This window comes from Lepidochelys kempii, chromosome 13 (genome assembly GCF_965140265.1).
Source record: "Lepidochelys kempii isolate rLepKem1 chromosome 13, rLepKem1.hap2, whole genome shotgun sequence".
NCBI lineage: Eukaryota > Metazoa > Chordata > Testudines > Cheloniidae > Lepidochelys > Lepidochelys kempii.
This window is the reverse complement of record NC_133268.1, coordinates 17,667,904-17,691,243: the sequence shown is the minus strand read 5'-3', so window position 1 is coordinate 17,691,243 and position 23,340 is coordinate 17,667,904. Positions and strand designations below refer to the sequence as shown.

Here is a 23,340-nt window from a genome sequence, read left to right as displayed (position 1 = left end):
TGAACTTTGCTATTGTAAGAATGAAAGTAATTTCCCTCATTAATAAAAAGGACCTACAGAGTCCTATTTCCCTGAACTGGGTTTTGTTTGCCCTTGATAATAGCTCTTACAGTCAGGTCTGTTTTCTCCTCTTTCTGAAAAAGTTTAAAGGGAGATAACCAGTACTGTTGAACTGAAGTACAAACCCTTTGGGAGAAACACCACTTCTGAATTAGTTCTCCCAACAGTCAATGAAAAAGGAGTGTGGTTAATGCAAACAAGGCATATTCTTATCTGTAATTTGCTCATTTTTGTAGCTCGTCAGTATCCATTTTCTGGATCAAAAACTATCAAAATACATTTGATTCCCCCTTGAGTAACTATCATATCTGTTACATGTACCTAATTGTTTGCCTCTATTTCATAAAGATAAGACAGAATAATCTTTCCTATTTTACATTTATGTGTAAAATTCTAAAGCAAGTCACAGCCCCACGGAGACTCTATCTTTGATCTCACTGTGTTACCCATAATAGATTAGGCTCAATTGTTGAATCTGTGTAAGTAAAACAGGATTCAAAAATGGGCTTCCTATTAAAAGAGACAATTCTTTGTATTTCATTAAAAGACCTTCAAAGCACATAAGCAGGTTTTCATATTGGGGTGGGCAAATGTCTACTAGGAACAAGTTTGAACCCACCAAAGTCACCCTACTTGGTACCTAGACCAGGGTTTAAAATAAGAAAATGCATTTTTCTACTTGTAAAAAAGCTCCAGTGTTAGAGGAAATAAATATTAATTCCTGTGAATGAGACTCTACAGCTCATGCTATCACTGTTTTAAAACAAGAAAGTAAAAGAAATAGCACTTCTAATCAACTAATCAACTGTTGTGGCCTATTTTTTTCCTTACTTTGTAGATTCTAAAATACGTTGAGGCTTTCACATAAATTAGCATGAACACTACCCAGTTCAGGGCTGTTTCTTAGTACCGTTTAGTGTTCAGTAGTCATTGCTGCTATCAGACTCATGCAAAGCTCTATCAAGCCACATTTCCATGGCCAATAATGCAGTGGACACGCTGAGCCTATCTAAAAGCCATCTACGTGCCTTACCACACAGAGCAAGAAGAGATCATATGGACTGTTGTGAAGAATTCCAGATGCCAGCATCATCTAATGTAAAAAAGCTACAATTGCAAATACAGTTTTTGTAGGCTGGATGCTCTGTTCAGATACACTGGTTTAAATCTGGAATAACTATTGTCTTCACTGACAGCTGGTGTCACAGAGATCAGAATCTGGACCTTTTCATCCTTCAGGCCCAGGAACAACCAAACGTGCTAACTCTCATTTGGGGTCACCCATGGTCAAATCACGACCTCCGAGAGTTTATCCCAACCTAGCACATAAGCAGATGCCAAAAGGTTAAACAGTTAAAGCAAGGCTTCTGATTTTTCACCGCTCTGCATCTTGTGTAGCCACTTACATCAGTGCACAATGAAGATAACATGCTACCATTCTGATAGAGTAGCATTTTATACCTCATTTGCATCAATGTAAATAGCAACAAGGAGAAAAGGTCCATACTGCACAAGCTTCAGTGATGCGTGATTAGACTGAATTATTCTGATTTTTATAACTCTCTTTGACAAGACTGCTCTGTACTAGAGCAGGCCTATAACATGCACATTCTTCTCCATTAGAAGATGAAAAAGGCAACTTGTTTACTCTCTTCTGAAGTCCTGCCTTAAAAAACGTACTCTTCCAAGAAAGACGGCTCTTGTGGAGTGTGTGAGATTTCCTTCAGCAGCAAATATTCCAGGAGAAGCAGCAAGTCAATCTTGTCTCAAAAACAAGATTTTGAGACACCTGAGCAAATATTTGGGTTTGTGGTTTCAAAGACCCATTTTTTTTAAAAAAGGCGGGATGTCCATTTCTACTTCTCAGTGTTTTAGGCTTCTGGGAAAATTGTTCACAGACTTGAATGGAAAAATCTTCTTACAATAGCATCGATTATAAGATCAAGCAGCCTACAAACTCTGTCGAGCTTCTGTGGCTCACAGTTATATGGTATAGGAGGGGAAAAGTCACATTAAACTTTTTGATGTTCCAAGATAAGTAAATTTTCTAAAAGCCTTGGATTGGAGGGGTTGTGAGTGGGGGATGGGGGAAGGAGTGTTTGCTATGCTTATCTGTGTGATAATAAGAGCAGTGAGATAACTTGAGCTTAATAATGTATAACTGACTACAAAATAAAGCACTGACTTGAAAATAATGCTGTTTATTTCCTAAGAGAAATATGCCCCAGAGAACCTAGTTCTAACCTTGAGCTGCACAGCTGGGTTCTAATCCCAAAACACATAGACTGGAATTTTCAAAGGACCTAAGGGAGTTGGGTGCCTAATTTCTTTAGGCACCTTTAAAAATCCTAGCAGTAGTGGGCATTGCTGTCTCTCTCTAGGGGCACTCACTGTGGCACTGGTAATTATGCTGGGCTGTGCACCTCAGACCAGAAGCTGGTTCAGAGTGCTAACACCTGAGAAAAACCCTGTCTCTCTTCATTCTACTCTGAAAACCTGAAAGGGGACTCCCAAGAGCTGGCCAGAGGCTTCACAGGACTTCCTGCAAGAAGTCATATGGGAGCCCTTGCACCTGCTGAAAGTCCATAAGAAACACACTACTTTAATATTTGCTTGAAGTGAGGACCCCTGCAAGATCTTCTGGTGCCCATAGTAGGTCTTATTGCTTTGTCCTAATAGATGATAAATGTAGAGTGAACCCCAGGGTATTTGGGAACCTGAGGCAGGTAAAAATTAACATTATTGGAGGATCCTAAATGGAGTAATTTGATGGGGAATATTCCAATACCATTCCACTTTAAATGCTATACTGGTCTTATAACTTTCCCAAGAATAGAAACACTCTTGGGACCAGAACCATCCCTGGTGTAATTCTACAAACATGACTGGAGATACACCAGGGATAAATCTGGATGTCTGTGTTTACCAGGGGAAATCCCATGGTGGTTAATCAGCCCACAGTGCGTAACTATACTAAGAGTGGTTATCCTTGTAGCAAATCACCACACCCATATTAATATCAGGAATTACAGTCCGGTACATGCTTTTCCTTTGCTTCCTTATCATTCAATGTATTGTCTAGAAACTGTTCTGCTTAAGACCTAAAATCACAAAGAACAATACAGCATCATTACAATCCTGCTGGTGAGCTCTCCTGACAACTGGTGCTACATTAACATTGTTTAGCCTAGAAACCTCAGACTGGAACCAAGATACAACCATCGGCATAATCACTCCCAAACCCTAATTAGTCTGCATTTTCTGTGGACAATGTGTTTGTACACATGAGGCACTAAACCATCAGGATCAGATACAGAAGCTGCTGAGTAGGTCTTAAAGCAATGGGCTACACCTCCTGAAACCCTGGAGAATTCCCTCCTGCAGCTGCCGCACTTCATTGGAGAACAGCCTTCTCTCTGACCTTAGATGACTATCTGATCTTTTGACCCTGCAGTAAATGGATCCTGTGGTAGCCTGTGTGACATGTGAGCCATGTCAAATGGATGAGACGTTGGGAATCCTGTACTGGATACACTTAAATGCATACCATATGAGCAGGAACTGGGGCCCATTCTTACATTCCCTGATGCTGATGGGAGTCTTGCCACAGGCTTCTGTGGGAATGGAATCAAGTCCTAAGTGTCCAGACCTATAGGCCCATTAATTAGGTAATGGGGGGAACACTGAAGCATGTACTCAATAATAAAAATTGAAGTTACTTCAAGGACGGTTTTGCTAAGTAAGCAGTAAGGATTTCAGGATATATGCTACAGTTTGTATGGCACTTTTAAAGTGTAAGCATAATGTATAACTACCACATATTAGTACTAATGTGGTACTAGGTACTAATTCATTAGTATTATGAATTTCAACAGCATTATCCTATGTATCAGTTACTTGACTTTCTGATTATTAATCTCTCTAATTACCATCCAGCACTGTAATATTAAGATTAAATAGCCTCAAAGTACACTGCCGACCAGAATGGAGAGCCATGTATATCTTTGAACACACCTGTAGGAGTCTCTGAAACTCATTGTGTCATGTCCTGAGTCTTCCTGGTCCTCCTCAGAAACTTTGAAACAAACCTTCTTACTCCCACCATGCTCAGCTTTGTCAGTGTCACTCTCTTCAGCCCCCAAGGAAGGTGGGGATGTCTCCTCACTGGACAGATGTTCACATGTGCCAGTGGGTTCTGTTATGGTGGACAAAAGCCTAGAAAGGTAAAACACATTGCTCTCAGTGACTGGTGAGTAATCTTGTGAGTTATGCATTCACTACTGTGATCTGAACTCAAGTGCACTTGAAAACAAAAGCAACATTTCTATTACTTCAGCTATATGTAGATGGGAGCTACCTGAAACTCACTCAGTTTGATTCGCATGCAAATTTTTTTTGGTTTTAGTTCATGTGAACTCACAGTAGGTGAATTTTGCATTCATTCAGAACCTAAAGTGCAACATGAAACTTGGCTAAAACTGCCAAGTTCTGACTAGTTTAAGGTTAAAAGCACTGACTTTCAGATAGCTTGTACAAAAGTATCAACCCAGGTTCAAAAACCTAATCAAACATGCCCTGCAAGAACTCTCAAAACCAGGTGAGTTTTGGTTATGAGAGTTTTGAGCAGGTCTAGATGATCCCCTCCCCATTAATAGTGTTTGTAATAAAAAAAGACAGCAACACAGAACTGTGGCAGTATGGTAGGAATAGTCATCCACCCGATTTTCTGCAAAATACTGTGAGACTCTTAGGCACATTTTAAAGTGTAATTATTTGCTAAAATAAATTATTCTGCACAAATAGTCTCACTTCCATCAAGAGTGAAGAAATGTCCCCACGTTTGCATCCTTTTTCCTGCTGGATTTTTCCTCTAGACACTAACTGGCACTCCAAAAACCACAGAGTATACATCATAAATTTGCCTTTTATTGGCCAGTGGAGGAAGAATTCTAGTCAGTATGTGCTAACTCTTTCAGGAGATCTCATCCTGCTGAGACTGGCCCAAAGCCTTGCAGATTTTCCTGCGTGCTGAGTCTGCCAAACTGCAATCACATTTATAAAGAGTCCTTTTTACTTGACCTATTAAGCTGACACCCATGGTTAAAGCCAGAAAAAGAAGGACAGAAGGGGAAGACTGAGCCCCTTCTGCTGTTCATCTTAGAATAAGAAAACATTATCCCCCACAACCCAAGTAGGGCATGTATCATAACAGTCTATGGCCTGACCCACACACACAACCACCATGGTCACGAGTTAAATGCACACACATGGGGCATAAGCAGTGGCCTTTGTAATTGATCCAACTCCTGCCATATCCCACCTTCCCTCTTCATTCCACTAACAATGTCAGCCTCATTGTTCCTTTCTTCTCCTGTTACAATTTCTGTACCTTCTCCCTTGCTTCCCCTCTCCATGGAATGAACTCTCAGTCCTAGTCTGCCAGGCCCTCCTTATTCAAATCCCTTTTGACTACTGACTTCCGATCTAAAATAGCTCCCTCATCTGGGCCTCCCAGTGTATTTTTATGTCAGTCTTATAGATAAACTCTTCGGGGCAGGGATTTTCCCAGTGTCTGTGTCTTGTACAGCACTTAGCCCACTCTTGGACTTTAACAAATAATAGGAATCAGAACCAGAATGGACAACCTTTAGTTCTAACATAGACTTCAAGCCAGAGAGTGCAAAGAGCAGCTACACTAGCTCATTATGTAAGTGGAAATGACATATAGGTAGATGGATCTCCATTTGAGCAAGTCCGGCCGCCTCCATCCAGCAAAAGGCCGTGGTGCAGTGCGGGGGCGGGGGTATGCACACACATACTAACATATTATAATTTGTGCTAATGGACACAGAATATATTTCTGTGGTTGCATATTTCCATTTTCTCAGATAGCGTGTCCCTTTATTTAGGACGTGCCCTCAGCAGCGCACACACAGGGGTCTCTTTACTCACTTATTTATCTGAAAGACGTATTGCTTCATTTCCTTCACTGCAATATCTAGTTTATTAAAAAGTTGAAGGTACGAGTCCTGTATCTCCCGGTCTTCTTCTTTCAGCAGAAAGCTGAGTCCCCTTTCCTCCTGGTTTGTTCCCCCATTCTGCTGGCCAAAGCTACCCTCATATTGTTCATGTGGGTTGAGTTCTCCATCTTCTGGGGTTAGGCACTTCCATGATGGTGCAGCCATGGTGGTGATGCAATGTTGAGTGTATGAGACTGGATTCAGAGTACCTACTAAACATTGAAGGAAGTAGTTAGTATGGCTCTAGTGACTGTATGTATTACCTCTCAATACTTAGAGCAGGTTTCTATGGAATTTAACAGGAATTAAACCAACAGGCTCATACAGAAATTTAAATAGGTTAGTCTACAGAAATTGCTCTAAAATCCTACAGTGTTTAATAGAGAATGTGCACTTCCCTATAGGAATCTTGAACCTTCTTTAAAACATTGTGGCAAAAATATAACTTTCTATTTATTCTATAGGACTTCTCCATGGCATGCAAACTAAATTTTTTGCCATTACTGTAGTTCATGATCATGGTAACTCATATAACTAATAATAATACATTGCCCATTCATAGCACTGACCATCTGAGGAGCTCGATGCAACCAATTTAAGATTGAAACAAACCTGTTAAGTCAGTATTATCCCAGCTTTACAGATGGGAAAACTGACCCCTGGGAAAATAACTATCATTGTCAGGAAAAGTAAAGAATAATTATTTTCATTTACAAATGGTGGCAAGGAGAATATCCGCAGCAGAGCTGGAACATGACTGTGATACTGTGATTATCCCCTCCTACTCTCATGAAAAGTGCCGTGGGATCTTTAAAAAGTACAAGTGGGCAGGGCTTCTCTCGTTGGCCTAATTTGAAAAGGGTCTCCAACCATTCTTCAATATTTGGGATAGTCCAGATTTCCATGGGGCTGTCCCAAGTCCTCTTGCACACTCATCTTGTTGGACACTGAATGACTCAGAAGTATATTGTGAGAGGTACAACAGTGAAACATTGCAGCACAAGGATTTACCTGGCAAGGAAATCTTAAGTAGTAGCCATATATCTGAAAGATAGCACCTCCAACATTACAGAGCCGCCTAGTGCCAATGTGGGGGATTAGTTTAGTAATGGCTCAGAGGGAAGAGCACTACTATCTGATTGGCTACTTGAGGTTTCTCACCCTTGCGATTATGATACAACTTCACATTATGGAACCACTTAGCCCCATCACTTTTTTCTTCCACTCAATAAGACAACTCTTCTAAGTGGAAAAAACACCCCAGGGCATTTTAGGTGTGATGAGAAAGCCACATTACTTCGCTGTTAAAGATGTTTGACTTCAGGCCATACTCTGTGCCCAAGGCATTGAGTTATTTTACAGTAACTGCATACTGCCTGCCACTTTACTATGAGCATTTTAAGAAGAAGAAAAAAAGTATATTGTCAAGGCAACATTTCTTTGGATTTGTCTTGAACTCACTGAAAATACAACTCCTCTTTTTACTAAAATAATGCCACTGAAGCACTCATGAGCACCTTGTTCTGGATCAAGACCAATTATAGATGGCTTCCGTCCAATGCGAATGCTGAATGACCTTCCTGTTGAGGTAGTGTTTTTGGGGTAGGATACCTCCATGAGGTTAATGTGGCAGTTGGTGGGGCAGAAATCCATGCTGTTGAGGGGGTGAGGCTCCGATGTGGCTTGTTTGAAGGCTGGGCTCACCTTCATTTTGAGCTCATCTGCAAACTGGGGCATAAAGCAAGTTTGTGAGATTTCATTTGCAAAAAAAGATGATGCAACACAGAAGATCCTTATTTTTCCCTGCCAGTCTACCATTTCCACAGCCATCTCATCTCTGCTATACTGGAAGGTACTGTTCCAAAAATATCACTGGAAAAAATGACATTTTAATTTCTTTGAGAATTGTTTAAAAAGTTCTTCTGAGGGTCAGATTCCAAACATGTCAGATAACTGTACCGAAAGCATACTTAGTTTGTGCATACAGGTATACAGTGTGCTCATGCAATCATAGTAACTTGTGTGCACAACACAGACATGTGACAGCTCTTGTCATTGATGGGGAACGGGGTTGGGCTCCTCATTTGGATGAGCAGGATGGATCTGTCAGCAGAGGCATGCATTCCAGCCCATAGAGACAACAGTGTGTAGATGCTCTAGAGAGAAGTCCTTATCCCACAGAGTTTGCAATCTACATAACTTCTAGTTCTGTGCTCAGATCAGTAGAACACTTCTCTCTAAAGCAATTAATGGAGAAAACACAGCAAAGAATACTCAGACCCCACTATTTTGACAGTATAGGACTGTCTAGATACGCCACTGAGATCTAATAACGCTGCACCTTGTGGTAGTTGGTGAGCCTTTTGCAGATGCTCTCCAGCTTAGTGTCACAGGTTTGCCGGAAATCATACTCTGGCATGGTCTCCACAGCTCTGCTTTGGGAGATGAGCTTCTTGCAGTTCTTCACAAAGTGACTGTCATCTGCAGCAAAGGCTTCTAAAATCTGAAAAACGAAACAAAATTCCAATGGTAAAGGGCTGAAAGCCAGGAATACTGCAATATCCTTCCACTGCAGTATACACCCCACATTTTGGCATGTTTCAGGAAAGTGGCATTCAGCACACATCCAGCCCTCTTTCTTCCCTAATTAGCCCTTCTGAATCATTGTCATGCCTAATCTCAACACTTCAAAACTTCAGCCAGAAGTTTTAAAAATATATTGGATGTGCTCAAAACAGTCATTTTGCCACAGGGAATGTTCAGTCTCTGGCACATTTGCTCTGTCTTGTTATTTCTGCTTTGTCCCAGCATGGACACGCCAATAATGTTATTGTTAGTTGATGCAGACATTTATTATTTGTCCATTGTAGTGCACACCAAAACATAATACCAATCATTCCTGCCCACACTAGGCAGCAATCAAACCCATGCTTCATATCAACCAACCCAACGCATCTGATGGGGAAAACCTCCATAGTCTTACCCCAAGGGGCAGCAAATGTTTCCCTGAAAGGATGAACTTCACATTTGCCCTGAGAAGCAGCAAACTCCTGCTCTAGTGGACAGACAAAAATGGGAGAGTTTCACTGGGAGAGTTTCCCAGCTGAGGACCCTCCTTCAAGAGTGTCTTGACTCAAGTCCTCAAGAGTTGAAATGAAGGGAGAGTCAGTGCAACTTGCCTGTACCAAACAGGAGTTAGTTACTCTATACTGGTGCATTCTAATGAACTAGCCTAAGCTCCAGGCAGGGCCAATAGCATAACATGCCGTGTCACCAAACAGACAAAGCGGGTAAGCCTGGCTCATTGGTTTCCCTTATTGTGCTTGGAAAGGAAGCTGGCAATGTATGGTGGCGGGTACCTTTGCAGTCAGATTGAAACAACCCTTTGGCTCTACGGTTTTCTCCAAGACATAACACTTGATCCCAGCAGTGCTGACGTATTCATACACCACCGCGTGTTCCAGATGGACATTGTCCACAGTCAAGCTAATGAGATGCATGTCTTCGCTCATGATCAACGGAGAGACTAGAACCAAAGGCAAGCCGTTAGGGAACCAACACTCAGAAACACACACACTCACAAACGCAGGTGTGCATGTGCACACACGCTCAGGAGACACGTATGCCCAGCATACATTTATGGCACAGATCATGGTACCTGGCAGGGACTCTCAAATGGGAGGTAAATTACATTAGCTCTCAATGTCCTCGATGAAACACGAAGCAGTTTACTGTTCCTAACTGACTTCCCTTGAAGCCCTGTCACCACTGTACTCCAAATTGCAGTTAGTGCTGCAGGTTCACCCTGGTGAGTGCACTTCACATGCAGCTGTGCCAGAGGGAGAGTCGTCCCAGGGAAGGGCAGTCCGTGCTCTCACCACCTCCTCTGCAAGGCAGCTGTCAATGCCACTCAGCACGAACTTCACCAGCAGAGGCAGTCCAGAGGTGCTGCAGTGCGTCTTGCAGTGGCCTATCCTTGGTTTTTTCTCGACCAGCCCCTACCTTTTAGGAGCAGGGGCATGCACAGGAATTTAAATTTGACCCCTTCTGTGGGGGGGCACAGAAGATCTCTCTCCCCGCTCCCCACTGGCCCCGGGAGGAGCTTGCTACCCTCCCTCCCCTCCCAGTCCTGGGAGGAGCTTGCTGCCCCCCCTCCCCACCTCGCCCCAGGAGGAGGTCACTTCCTCCCTTCCTCCCAGGCCGGAGCTTGCTGCCCCACTTTCACCCCCAAAAGGAGCTCGCTGCCTCCCCTCCACCCAGCCAGAGCTCGCTGCCTCCCCTCTCTCCCTGGCCCCAGGAGGAACTCACAGCCCCCCCTCCCTGGGAGGAGCTTGCTCCCCCATACAGCCGGAGCTCACTGCCCTCCCACCCCCGGGGAGGAGCTTGCTGCCCCCCTACCAACCCAGTTCCAGGAGGAACTCGCTGTACCCCCTCCCCACCCAGCCCCAGCAGCAGCTCAATCTCCCTGCTTCTGCAGCCCTGGAGCTGGAGAAGTTCTGTGCCTGCAACAATTATTGGGGCGGGGGGGCATGCCCCTGCTTGCTCCCCCTTGCACACACCCCTGTTTAGGAGATACAGTGTTTGGCTTCAGATCCCCTGGTGCATTAGGGTCTGCATGCAACTTGCATTGCTGTACACGTGATCCCAGATCTATTGTTAATAGGGGTCCAGTGAGTCTGGATTCAACTTGCATACCCCTTGGAGTGTTCTTTGGGAATGTCCTCCCACATCAATTAATTTTCTCTATCAATATCTTAATATGAAGTAAGTCAGTCTTTTTACTTATACTTAGACTAAGGGGAGGGTTGCCTGTAGAAAGTGATGTGCCCAGAAATGTTGCTGACACAATTTGCACACCCTCTGAAAATTTGGTCCAGAATATCAGTCACTTGAATTACAAAAAAATGACATTATTCTAGCTCGAGTTATTTGCAGACCTTTAGTTTGCAGCCATGTCATCCACACAGCTCCAGGGAACACTTCTCCCTCCCCCTGCTGCTGCCGCCATCACCCAGCCCTTCCTTTGTGGGAGATGATACCACACAGCTACCAGAAGTGCTCACTCCAGAAACTTTAATAATGAGCAATTGTCCTGGAGGGGTAAGACGGGGGATATTGCAATCTGGTTTCATTTGGCATAGCAGGCTAAGAAACACAGACAATATGTGGAAGAGATAAACATGGTGGGCCTGAGTCTTGCTTGAGCCCTAGTCTTGCAAATGCTTTGTGTACATCCTTCACTGTATGCATGTCAGGAGTACCTCTGAAGCCAATATGGCGTAGATGGCTGCTCAATGTGAATGGGGCTATCAGAATCTGCCCCTAAAGGTTAGATTGTACCATGCCAAAGAATCATGCCCAGGGCTCTGTTACATTTGGATTAAATTTTCTGTTAAGTATAAATACCATATTTGTTTTAGTCATAATCTAATGCCCACAATGGGAGCCACATGGCCAAAATGCCAAATGGGGGCCAGATGTCTCAGAGGAAGAACTTCCTTTCTCCTGTCATTTTAGCCTTTCATTTTCATCTCTCAGCTTTAGCTCACCCTAGGGAGGCCAGTAAACCATATCCCACGGTCCCTTACTATAGTTGAGACCCGACCCCTTACAGGGCTTGTTGAGTATCCCATATTCCAAGAGTGAATCAGTCCCTGCTTTCTACTGAGCAAGAGCTAGGAGAACTATCCAAAGAAGTTGAGCTACACATGGCACAGGGGTGGGGCTCACTTCATGAAAAGTGTTTTCCAATGTGATGCATCTTGACCCAAAATTCAGACACCGTGTAATTATGCTGGGTTGTGGCTTGACGTCACAGCTACCAACTATACAACTCCTATTAGTACATACTTTCCCAGCATGTGGGGCCCCAGTCATTGACTGTAGGGCATGGCATGCAAGAGAGAATACTAAGCAGATGTACTGCAAAGCGGAGGGTTTTCTGCCTACCTAGCTTTGTGACTTTCGTACTTATAGAGATTCCCAAAGGCGCCAGCAAGAAACAGGCTCTAAAACTCCACAATTAATTAATGCTGTCTCTTCTGTTCAGAGCAGGGGACATTCCTCTCTGTTGAGAGCCACAACAGCAAGATTTCCATGTTACATCCCAATTTCATGTTCCTCCCAAATAAACTGGAGCATGATAATATTTCACCGGGGAAGCTGCAGCTTGTTGCACATTTTGCTAGAATGAGAGATTTTCTACAGCAATAATTACATTTCACAGTTCCATCACCCCTTTTCTCCCGAGTAATCAGAAAGTGTCTGGCTTGCCTGCCTACATTTCCTTCCTTCATGAAATTGGGTGGGCTTTCCTTTACCTGCTTCCTGTTGGCTTTTATAAAGGGGATCCAGTTCTGCACTTCCTTCCACTGAGAGCTGTCCTTCGCTTGACTCAAGATGGCTGCCGTTCAGGTACGAGTTAAATGTTGGCTGCTGAGCTCTATCCTCTTCAGCGTCTTCGTGTGTTCGGTACACCCACTGGTACAATCCCTTTCAAAAGAACAGGAACACTATGAAGAGCTGCCTCAACTTCATCAGGGATACACCTGGATTTCACACACTCTTCTCGCATGGATTTTAAGCCTTTTGATGATGGCTGTGAAAAGTTTTTGTCCTCTAGTCAGGGGTTCTGTGTCATGTATGTGAGAGCTGAGTTTAGTCTACTGGCAACTGGAACCTTGTTGCAACCATAACCTAAGAATTAATAACTTAGATACAAACACCTGAACACTCTGAAGAAGGGGTGTAGTTTGGAGTATAAACCTGGATGTATATGTGAATTTTGCAGCTCATCCCTATCTCCAAAGTGGACTGGAGTAGAATCCAGGTCCGATCCCCCCTGAAATTTAGGTGTATGAAATATGAATCTGGGTTTAAATTTTGGTAGCACAAACCTACCTCTGCTATTAGCTGGGAAGCAATCTTTAGAAGTCTATGGACTGGAATACTTGTGATTCATACACATTTTACAACTAAGGGGTAAATTCTATTCAGGGTTTCACCTCAAGCATCTCCATTAATGACAGTAGGGTCCCATGGCAGCAGGCAGATAAGTTAAAACACACTTTTTAAGGAGCAGGTGTGTATAAGACTATTATATTATTTTTCCCTCTCAAAACGTTATGTTAAGTTCCATCCAGGCCTCACATCTGTGTACTTACCAGCAATTCCTGCTGCCTGTTCCTGTATGCTGTGAAGTGCTCCAGAACTTCTGTGTAATTTTCATTCATCATATTATTCCCATTAACTTTCAAAATGCACTGCCCTGAGTGGAGTCCCACAGCCGCAGCCTTGGAGCCTGAAACAAAGACAGACCAGAGGGGAGTTCAAACAGCTCAGCAGCCCAGCTATGGAGAAGATTAAGAGAACAGAGGGAGTGAAAAGCATTTCTGGCTAAGATGTGTGGGGAGTCAGGATGTTTGGGAGCTATCTTGTGGTTTTGCTGGGTTTGGTGAAAGAGCTCTGGAAGAGCTTTGTCATGTGAGGCAAATGTATATAACCTTCAAACAGAGCCTTTCCTTTGGGCCCTCAGTGCACACATTATTACATCGTAGGTGATGTGCAAGATGAGGTTGTAAATTACACTCTGGTAAGTTGCTGTGTGTCTGTCTGATTCTCTAGTACTTTGCACTTTGCCTAGTCAGTTATTCCAGTGCACATGCACATGTGAATACTAAGAATTTAGGACTGGAAGGGACCTACTGAGTCATTGAGTCCAGTCCCCTGCTATCACAGGCACCTACATCATCTAATACTATTCATAAACTTATCAAGCACTGGCTGGCCCAGGATCAAGAGAACAGAAAAATAGGTCCCCTGCCCTCATTTACACATTGAGTCCAGAGTGTCTAGCTTCATTCTAGAGGGCACAGAGTATACATCAAAGGGCTAGACTGGAGTGTTATACCCTGGAAAAGTCCTACAGATTTCACTGGAGTGATTTCTGATATACACTGTTGAAAGAAGAGATTCAGGCCCTTTGTGTCTGCCTAAAACACAGTGATTCACAGAATATATGTTAAGACTTGTAGGGTATGTCTATGCAGCAATTAAATACCTGCAAGGGGTGAGGGTCCCAGAGGCCAGGCTCCAGCCCAAGCCTGAATGTCCACACCACAATTAAACAGTCCGAGTCAGCTGATCCGGGTCAGTCGCGGGTGTTTAATTGCAGTGTAGACCTACCCATAGAGTCCCTGTTTTGACAAGCCTGTTTCCCAATTTTCAATGTTCTACAGTGAAAACAGAATCCATAATAAAGCAATGAATTAGTACAAAGAAAATATTGATGTTACAATGCATGAACAGTTGGTTACTTTATGCAGATTTTCTGTCAAACACAATATTTTATCAACTGTACTGAAACTGGGACTTTCAATCTTATTTTGCAAATTATAAGAATTCCACAAGTCATTTTAAACGTTTATTTTAACCCGCTCCCTCACTTATCACTGCAAGTTAGTGGTTTTAGCTATCAAACCAGGTTTTCATAATGAAAATTATAGCAGGCAGCAAGTATGTAACAATTGTTTCATGTTATTGATGCACTTTGGATCATTGTCTAAAGTAATTCATTACAAAATTACAGAAAATTCAGATCAGCTACAGGTAGCTCCCTCTAACTCACACATGTGGACATATAAGGTATGATTTGCCTCTGGCCTCAGTGGAGTTAATCCTGATTTACTGATTCAAAATTCTTAGAAACCAATGGAAAATCTGCTATTCACTTCAGTGACCTTTGGAAAATGTCCTAGTTAAGTGAGGGAGGGGAATCCGGCCCATTTAACAATGCAGAGTCCTTGTCTTTTTGACTGAAAGACAAATGTCTTTTTATTTAAGGACCACTTTTAAATCAATATGAATTTAGGGTTTACCCCTTCATATAACACAAAAACTAGAGGTTACCCAATGAAATTAATAGCCAGCACATTTAAAACAAACAAAAGGAAGTACCTCTTTACACAACGCACAGTCAACCTGTGAAACTCATTGTCAGGGGATGTTGAGAAGGCCAAAACTATAACTGGGTTCAAAAAAGAATTAGACAAGTTCATGGTCCATCAATGGCTATTAGCTAAGATGGTCAGGGTGTCCCGAACCTCCAGCTGCCAGAAGCCAGGTCTGGACGAGAGGGGATGGATCGCTTGATAATTGCCCAGATCTGTTCATTCCCTCTGAAGCATCTGGCATTGGCCACTGTCAGAAGAGAGGATACTGGGCTAGATGGACAATTTGTTTGACTCAGTATGGCCGTTCTTATATAAACCTGGATACAGTCACAGCAGAAACCTAATGAAATTCTTACGGGGGGGAAACTTATCTTTTGGGAATCTTTGACGATCTTTTCTTTCTAGTCTTAATTGGCTAAGATGTTGTTTAAATTTGCATAACTATACAGTTTGCAGACTGTCACGTGTTAATTGAAAGAAGCTGAATATTTCCCCATTAGGCAATTTGCCAGAGTCTAGGAACAGCATTCTAATGTCAGTTACACCAGAGTAAATCCAGAGTAATTCAACCAATTTGAGTAGATTTACATGAATGAAATTCAGATCAGAATTTAGCCCCTATGAGCCTACATTAAAGTCATAATTACTTTTTAAGCTCAATTATCTAAGATACAAACAATTTTAGTCAGTGTAATTAGTCCCTTTTCTAGTAAAGGCTTCAGAAATGCTAGCTAGCACATTAAGGAAATGCATTTGTACTTTGTCTTAAAAATTATATTTTGTGCTTGTTTGAAGGTATGTAATGAAAAGGTGCTTTGAAGTAGGGTATTGTTGCCTGTATATGGGATGATAAGTCTTTGCATTGTTTCTAAATACTGACATTATATATTTGTACATACACACAATCCTACTGAAGGAAGGAAGCCATATACAGTTGAAAGGTCTTACCCTTTGTAACTGCCAAAGATAAAGGTAGGAGCAATGCTTCATTTGTGGCTCATTTGACATTTACTCCTGAAGGCATTCTGTGCCAAAAAATTAAAATTCTGCAAAATTCTGCAAATTTTATTGGTCAGATAAATGTGGAGGCACAGGCCACTGGCTGCTGTGTACCTCGATGGAGGAGCAGCTCCCTGTACAGGGATCCCTCCTCCTGCAGCTGAGGAGCGATGGGTGCAGGAAGCTGGGGGGCAGTGGGAAGGGGGAGTTTGCAGAGCTTCCCTCAGCCAAGGGAGAAATCTGGGGGTGGGTCTGACCCAGCCCTGGATGCCGTGCAAGGGAAGAGGAAGTCCCATCCTCCCCAGCCCAGCCGGGACTAGCAGTTGAGCCTGGAGCTGGTTAGCAGCCACCAGCCAGATCTTCTCCAGTCCTGCCTCCTGCCCCACAGTGATTTACCTCTCTGCTGGCTGCTCTGGGCCTCCAAAATATACTGCTGGGGAGGGTCGCATGACCACTCCTGTGGCTTCCCTTTGCTTCCCTGTCAGAAAGTCATTTTTCTGTGTGGAGGCAAAGAAATCTGTGAGGGACATAAATTCTGCGCATACGCAGTGGCACAGAATTCTCCCAGGAGTATGTCACATTGCAGTCACAGCACTAATGAATATCTCTGTGTCACGCCTTATGCTTTCTCCTTTTAAAAGAACCGAAGGACCCAATTCTCCTCTAACTCATTCTAGTGTAAATTAGGCATAACTCCATTAAAGCCAATGGAGTTATAGCAGTACAAACTGGTGTGAAGGAAAAGCAGTCCCCAAATCTGATATAATGCATTGCAAAGTTCATGAACATTGAAAAGATGATCCATCCACCTGAAAGCATCAGAGTGATTCCTATTGGACATTCTCAAGTGCTTTATCCAGCCTGCAATGGCTCAAGTGATGATGCTTCCTCAACATCCCTTCCCAGTCTAACAACACATTTCTCCTGGCATTGAGCCAAGTCACTTTTTGCTTCCTGTAGGTGGGAACAGTCACCCAACACCCAGCTTTAATAGTGAAGCAATACTTATACTGAATTCAGATTGCAAACTCTTTGGGAAGGGCACTCTCTTTTTGCTCTGTATTTGTATAGCACCTAGCACAAGGGGTCCTGCTCTGTGATTGTGGAACTTAGAGACTTCCACAGAGTTTTTTTAGGACCTTGGGACAATATAATGTGGCTCTTGTTCTGTCAGAGGGATGTACCTGGCTGTCTATATTTCAATGTTTCACGCCTTAGCTACATCACACACCCCTTGCTTACCTCTGCCCACAGCACGGACATAGGGTGGCGCTGTTCCCCGTATCTGGAAGCAAAGAGCTTCGTGACAATCTGGTATTTTTATAATTCTGCAGAAAACATGAAAGAAAGAAAGCAGCATGTCAGATTAGACTGCTAGACCCATGTGTACTGCTATCAGTTCTTGTGTAAGATCATACCTCTGTGTGTTTGGGGCTCAATAAAATTCCTAGACTGTTTACAAACAGCTTTAAATATACCCTAAAAGTTTAATAAGAGATGAGTTAACACCATGTAGTAGCTCTTGTCACATAGCAGTAACTTATTTTACCACCTCAGCTGTCCTTCTGTCAGATGATAATTTGACCTTTATTTTATTTTAATGTGGGTTATGGCCGGACTGACAACCCTGGAGAATGAAGATGTCTTCCCAGTACCCATAGAACTTGTGCAGTCTAGGCAGCACCAGTGCAAGCTTCCTCCATGCTGCCCGACTTAGAAGGAACCTTCTCTAGAGCTGAGGGAATAGATTAGCTGGCAAGCCCAGTCACTTGACAACAGAGGTCGCAGTTAGTGCCAACGGAAGGGATAGATTTTATGCTGTGGACATCTGCGCTCTTGGAACTGGATTGAGACCCACCACACTCACATAGGAGGCCACCAAACAGTCTCTGATGGTAACAACTTTTGACCCTGAACTGGATTTGAATCAATGGCCTTGTGGTAATATGTACCGTATGCAATAATGAGGCCTGTGATGAACCATCTAATCCTCATATGCAGGACAACGTTGTTTTGCAACTGATTAGGCTAATTCTAGGAGCGTGTGCTTCATAGGACCTGAATGGAATACAATATAACCCACTCTAGTCTGTGTTTCTTGTTGGGCTGGTCCATACGGAGAGCCAGTGCATGGCAAGCTGGAATGTAAACCTACAGCATCCTCGCATGCTCATCGCTAACTGTTTCAAACAGCAGTAGGTCAAAGTGCACTATGGAACTTTTAGTGTGCAGTAGTAGGGCCCACATGGTCAATTAATGCATGGTGTGCTACAGCACTGTAGATTTACTTCCCAGCTTGCTGTTCATTAACTCTCCGTATGGACATGCCATTTATTAAAGCGACAGTAAAAGTGAAGAAGAAACAAACACTAAACCACATAGTAGTTAAGCTCTCGTGAGCACAGAAGTGACTGTCACTAAGTAGTTTTGCAGATTGTGTTTCTTTCTGGAACATCATCACAGTCTATGCAAATTAAAAACTAAAGACAGCTGCTGCACATGTCTGAATGCAAAGCGCAGGAAAGCTGAACATATGGTGGGTCAGCCCCCTGCATGGAGACAGACTCAAAACCCAGGTCTAACGAAGGCTACAGCTAAGTATAGTGTGCAGGGGGAGCACACAGGACATAACCCCTATTATTCTCAATTCAAAGAAATGAATTCTGCTGAGGTTTTCCTAGGAGCCAGATACTAACAGGTTTTGTTGGCTCACGTCCCTGTTGCTCAAAATGAAGTTGCAGGTTGTATACCCCAGAAACAAAGACAGATGGCGTTATCAATATGTACCCCACAACTAATTGGGCTGGACCAACATCCAGCCTGGGTTCTGTAGCAATTTGGTCTGGGAGATAAAAATTATGTCTTGCTAATTAAAAATTGGTGTGTTTAATGTATTTAGCTTGAAAATGAATGATACAATCAGTACAGAAACCTCCATGTTGTTTATTTTTATATTAAATTCCATTTCCAGGATGACTTCAATGCAGCTGTTCTGATTTACATCAGCTGAGGTTCTGGCCAATTGTTTTAAATAAAAGCTTAGACTCTGGTCCATAATTCCACCTCAAGGGGTAGATTACATGGCAAAGTCTGTGGCTATGTAATCCAATAATACATGGGACCCTGATTTACTATGGGCCCTCTTTCACAGGGTATCTGACGCTTTAAGGGGAGTTGGGGCCCAGCAGTGACTTATTAGCTATCTCTCAGCTGAGATTGATTAGCTAGGAGTCAGCTAAATATACAACCAGCAAGTACCTCAGCTGAGCTGCAAACCTGCAGGGAGTAGGAAGGTTCCTGCAGGGAACCCTAGGGGCAGAGCTGCAGGAATTGGATTTGCTCCTGTGGCAGGCCCTTGACTCCTAGGCAAATCGCTTGCAGGAGGATTGAAAAAGAGCTGCCAAGAGCAGAGGGGGCTTTGGCAGGAAGCCCTTGGGTCACGAGGGGAAAGGGCACATGTTGTGGATGATTCTCAGACAGCTGGATATAGAGGGGAATCTGCAGAGAAGAGAGAGCTCCTGCAGAAGACCCTGGATTGCGCGGGAAGAAATTATAGTTACTAGTCTTTTGTGTAGAAGAAATAAAGTTGAGGCCCTGATAAGAAGGGCCTGACCCAAGAGTCTGGGTGTGGTGTCAATCCTTTCTGGACTAGGGAGAAAGACCAGCAGCCGACGCTCTCATTATGGAGCACAAAATTGTATGAACTCAGATGGAAAGACCAGTCCAACAACAAGCAGAGTGATACCGTAGACTGAGGTGCTTTCTCTTAAGCAAAGACCTACTGCTGAGCAGCTTTCTGCTGCTGACAAAGTTATACTCCTTGTAACTCAATTTCATTTGTGCACATGAGGGCCAAAAGTTAACTCTGATGCACAAAGGATAATTCACAGCTGCTTTAAGAGATGTAAGGATCACTAACAAGCATGATTCACAACTTCTACCTCTTTTAACAGCGTATTGAACTGCAACTTCTGATGGGTAACATGTTTATGTAGTTACCTTACCACAGGTAGTAAAAAAAGTTAATGTCTCTGGATAACCCTCTATGTCTGTTCCTCTGGGCACTTACTCTTTAGACTTGGTGGCCACCAGAAGTCTAAGTGGCCTCCGAGAGCAGAAAGATTGGCTTAAGATGGCCTCCACTTCTTGAAATGGACGCAGGAATACCAGGTCTTCATTAATGGAGTAGATCTTTCTTCCAACCTGGAGGCTGGCCATCTGCAAATGAAACATAAATACCACACAAAGCTTTAGGTCATTTTAAAGGTCTTTAACAGTTCAGGATGCAGGGAGGGTTGGCTCTTGTAATACTCACTGATAATCACAGAGATTTATGGGGACACTGCAAGTATTAACACCAATACACACAGACAGAACTGAATGTCCTGCCAACACCACAGGTGAGATCAACAACATACAAGACAACAACTTAACAGTAAGATACAGATATAGTGCCACCTCTTGCTGGTGGTGCTGTCTACACTAAACATTGCAGTTCACAGGTGTGGATTGATAACTTCGACTACTCCTTGGTTTGCAAGCTACTAGAATTATTAATGTTCAGAAGATATACACAAAGTTTTTTTTTTCTTTCCCCAGGTCACCAAATCATTTGTCAGTTACATTTAGAGACCCTACGACTGTCCACAACTAATAAAAGAATCTCTATCCAACAACAGTAACATGAAGTGATAGGGGATACCAAGAAAACACTTACTTCCGAAGACTTTGCATTTCTACTGCACTTTTTGTTGGAGGATTGCAGATTGAGCCTCACTAACCCCTGTGAGATACGGAAATATTGCTATCCATAGTTGACAGGTGGGGAAACTGAGGCACAGAGACCAACATTTTCAAACTTGAATGACTGAATTTAAGCATATAATCTATAGTTACCTACCTAAATAAATGTAGCCTGATTTTAAGTCGTGCAGAGAGCCTGCCATGGACTTCAAAAGGAGATCTGATTGCTCAACATCTCTGAAAATCAGGCCATTTTTATTCAGTGCCAAACTTTAGTCCCCCAAGTTTGAAACTTTTGTCCTTAGTGACTTCGCCAAGGTCACATAGTAAGTCAGAGGCAGAACAAGGAAAAGAATGCAGAACCTCATTCTCTAACTATTAGATAATAACCCTTAACAATTCACTTACTAATCCATCCACATATCAGCTCGTTTTAAATAAGTGAGATACCAGGGGTTGGCAACCTTTCAGAAGTGGGGTGCTGAGTCTTCATTTATTCACTCTAATTTAAGGTTTTGTGTGCCAGAAATACATTTTAACGTTTTTAGAAGGTCTCTTTCTAGAAGTCTATAATATATAACTAAACTATTGTTGTATGTGAAGTAAATAAGGTTTTTAAAATGTTTAAGAAACTTCATTTAAAATTAAATTAAAATGCAGAGACCCCCCCGGACCGGTGGCCAGGACCCAGGCAGTGTGAGTGCCACTGAAAATCAACTCGCATGCCGCCTTCAGCATGCGTGCCATAGGTTGCCTACCCCAGACCTAGACTGAGAATCACAAAAACCAGAATCCCCCTAATGAAGTTAAAGAAAACAACATGCTACGGGTACAATTTACCACTCAGCCCCCAGGTTATGAGTAACTCCCACTGATTTTAACATCTGTCTTGTTCTATATCTTCTCTGACTGAAAATGTAATTGAAGCTGATGCGGTTCAATGCTTTTGAACTTAGCCAGTTAAAAATTTCCCAACACCTGAAGATGGTTTTACTCTCTTAGGCAAAATCTCTTAGGGATTGTACTGGGTTGCTGTTCTCAGCTTAAGTGTATTGCTCTTTATATTACTTGCACTTTCTGTTCATAACATCCCTTTAGAAACCTGTAAATGGCATTTCATTCCCCTCTCCTCTTGTATCTTTCCATCTGGCAAATTTTAATTCCAGAATTGGGCTCTATAAGACCTTGGCTATGCTGCCCTGACCGCGAGCGCTTCGATGTTCCATTTGAAATCTACAGATAGTTTCACTGACTTACAATAAAGGAGGTATACACATTACTTACTTCACAAATCCACTTCCAGGTGTGAAAATTAACCTCTGGCATGAGAGAAGTTGGAAGCCCTGATTTGCCTTAGCCTATGAATGGTTTGGCTCATCTTAAATTAGCACTGCGATTTTGGAAATTAGAGCTCAGTTTATAGTCTAGGGTTCATTGATTTTTTTCATTAGAATTTAGGAAGTATAAGTGCTTGGTTTTGTTCATTTTATCACAGAGACAACAGGAGCTGGTGCAGCCTATTGCCTACTAAACTATATATTTTTTTCAACCAAATTATTAAAGGGAGAAACCATCAAATGCTCTCTATATTACTTGCACTTTCTGTTCATAACATCTCTTTAGAAACCTGTAAATGGCATTTCATTCCCCTCTCCTCTTTTATCTTTCCATGTGGCAAATTTTAATTCAGCCTAATCCTCCACCTGCCCCCAGTTTCTAACACAGCTGAAATGAACATGACTCTTTTGACCTCCTTTGCGACTGGTGTATCATCATTATCAACTATGAGAGTTCTGTGACTAAAGTGAGGAGGACAGATTTTGTTAATATTTTGATTTATAGTTAAATGGAAAAGTTTGTGTCATTAGTAGCTATTTATACTGACAAGTTTGCAACAGGGGATGGAGGAGTTAGAAAAATAAATTCAGATTTTCAGAATTGTGCCTTTGCATTTAATGTTTGCACAGTTACTTCAAATTCATGCATAACCGCACTAATTCCATGTGCAAATGACTACTTTAAATTTCTAATTGTCTGTTTATACACACAACAGACCAATTTAGACAATCATGGTAAATCCATGTACAAATTAGGTGCAAAGTTTCATGCCAAATTGAACAAACTAGGAAAAGATATTTTCTTCCATGGATTATAACAATTTAAGCAAATTAAAATTTGGAGTCGTGTTTCTTTAAGAGTAAAATTCTACATTGTAATGGCTCTTGCATTTCCTGAATCATGGATGTTCCTTATGATAACTCCATACGGTTGTCTGGATATGGGCCTCTGGTTTTTCTGAAGAGCGAGCAGCTCACTGGTTGCTATCCATCAGATGGTTGTACGTTGGACATGGTTTGTTCAAATATCATACATCTGCTTGTCAGTTGGCTGTTTGAAGTCGGACAGCAAGCACAACTCTCAATGGGGTAATTTTTTCCCTGTTGTTTCCTTCCTATGTGTCTGAATGTACGGTTTACAAACAAACTCCAGGATCAAAACACGTGGAAACAAGTGTTGCTGGAAATATACTAAACATGGAATGGGTTTAATGAGGCACACAGGAGATA

The 23,340-nt window shown here is 42.5% G+C and overlaps 1 protein-coding gene across 2 annotated transcripts in view; it reads right to left on the bottom strand.

The window, feature by feature from the left end:
• The window catches only part of PREX1 (phosphatidylinositol-3,4,5-trisphosphate dependent Rac exchange factor 1), a 223,137-nt gene that overhangs the window by 20,406 nt on the left and 179,391 nt on the right, over positions 1 to 23,340 (bottom strand). The window contains exons 18-26 of one of the 2 annotated variants that reach the window (XM_073309488.1): positions 20,100 to 20,248; positions 17,273 to 17,358; positions 13,244 to 13,380; positions 12,401 to 12,572; positions 9,440 to 9,606; positions 8,422 to 8,583; positions 7,598 to 7,808; positions 6,013 to 6,292; positions 4,075 to 4,275 (exon numbers count right to left, since the gene is read on the bottom strand). In XM_073309488.1, the coding sequence (XP_073165589.1) occupies positions 4,075 to 4,275; positions 6,013 to 6,292; positions 7,598 to 7,808; positions 8,422 to 8,583; positions 9,440 to 9,606; positions 12,401 to 12,572; positions 13,244 to 13,380; positions 17,273 to 17,358; positions 20,100 to 20,248 (1,565 nt within the window). The remainder of the gene's footprint in view (positions 1 to 4,074; positions 4,276 to 6,012; positions 6,293 to 7,597; positions 7,809 to 8,421; positions 8,584 to 9,439; positions 9,607 to 12,400; positions 12,573 to 13,243; positions 13,381 to 17,272; positions 17,359 to 20,099; positions 20,249 to 23,340) is intronic. The other variant, XM_073309490.1, reaches the window with a different exon arrangement.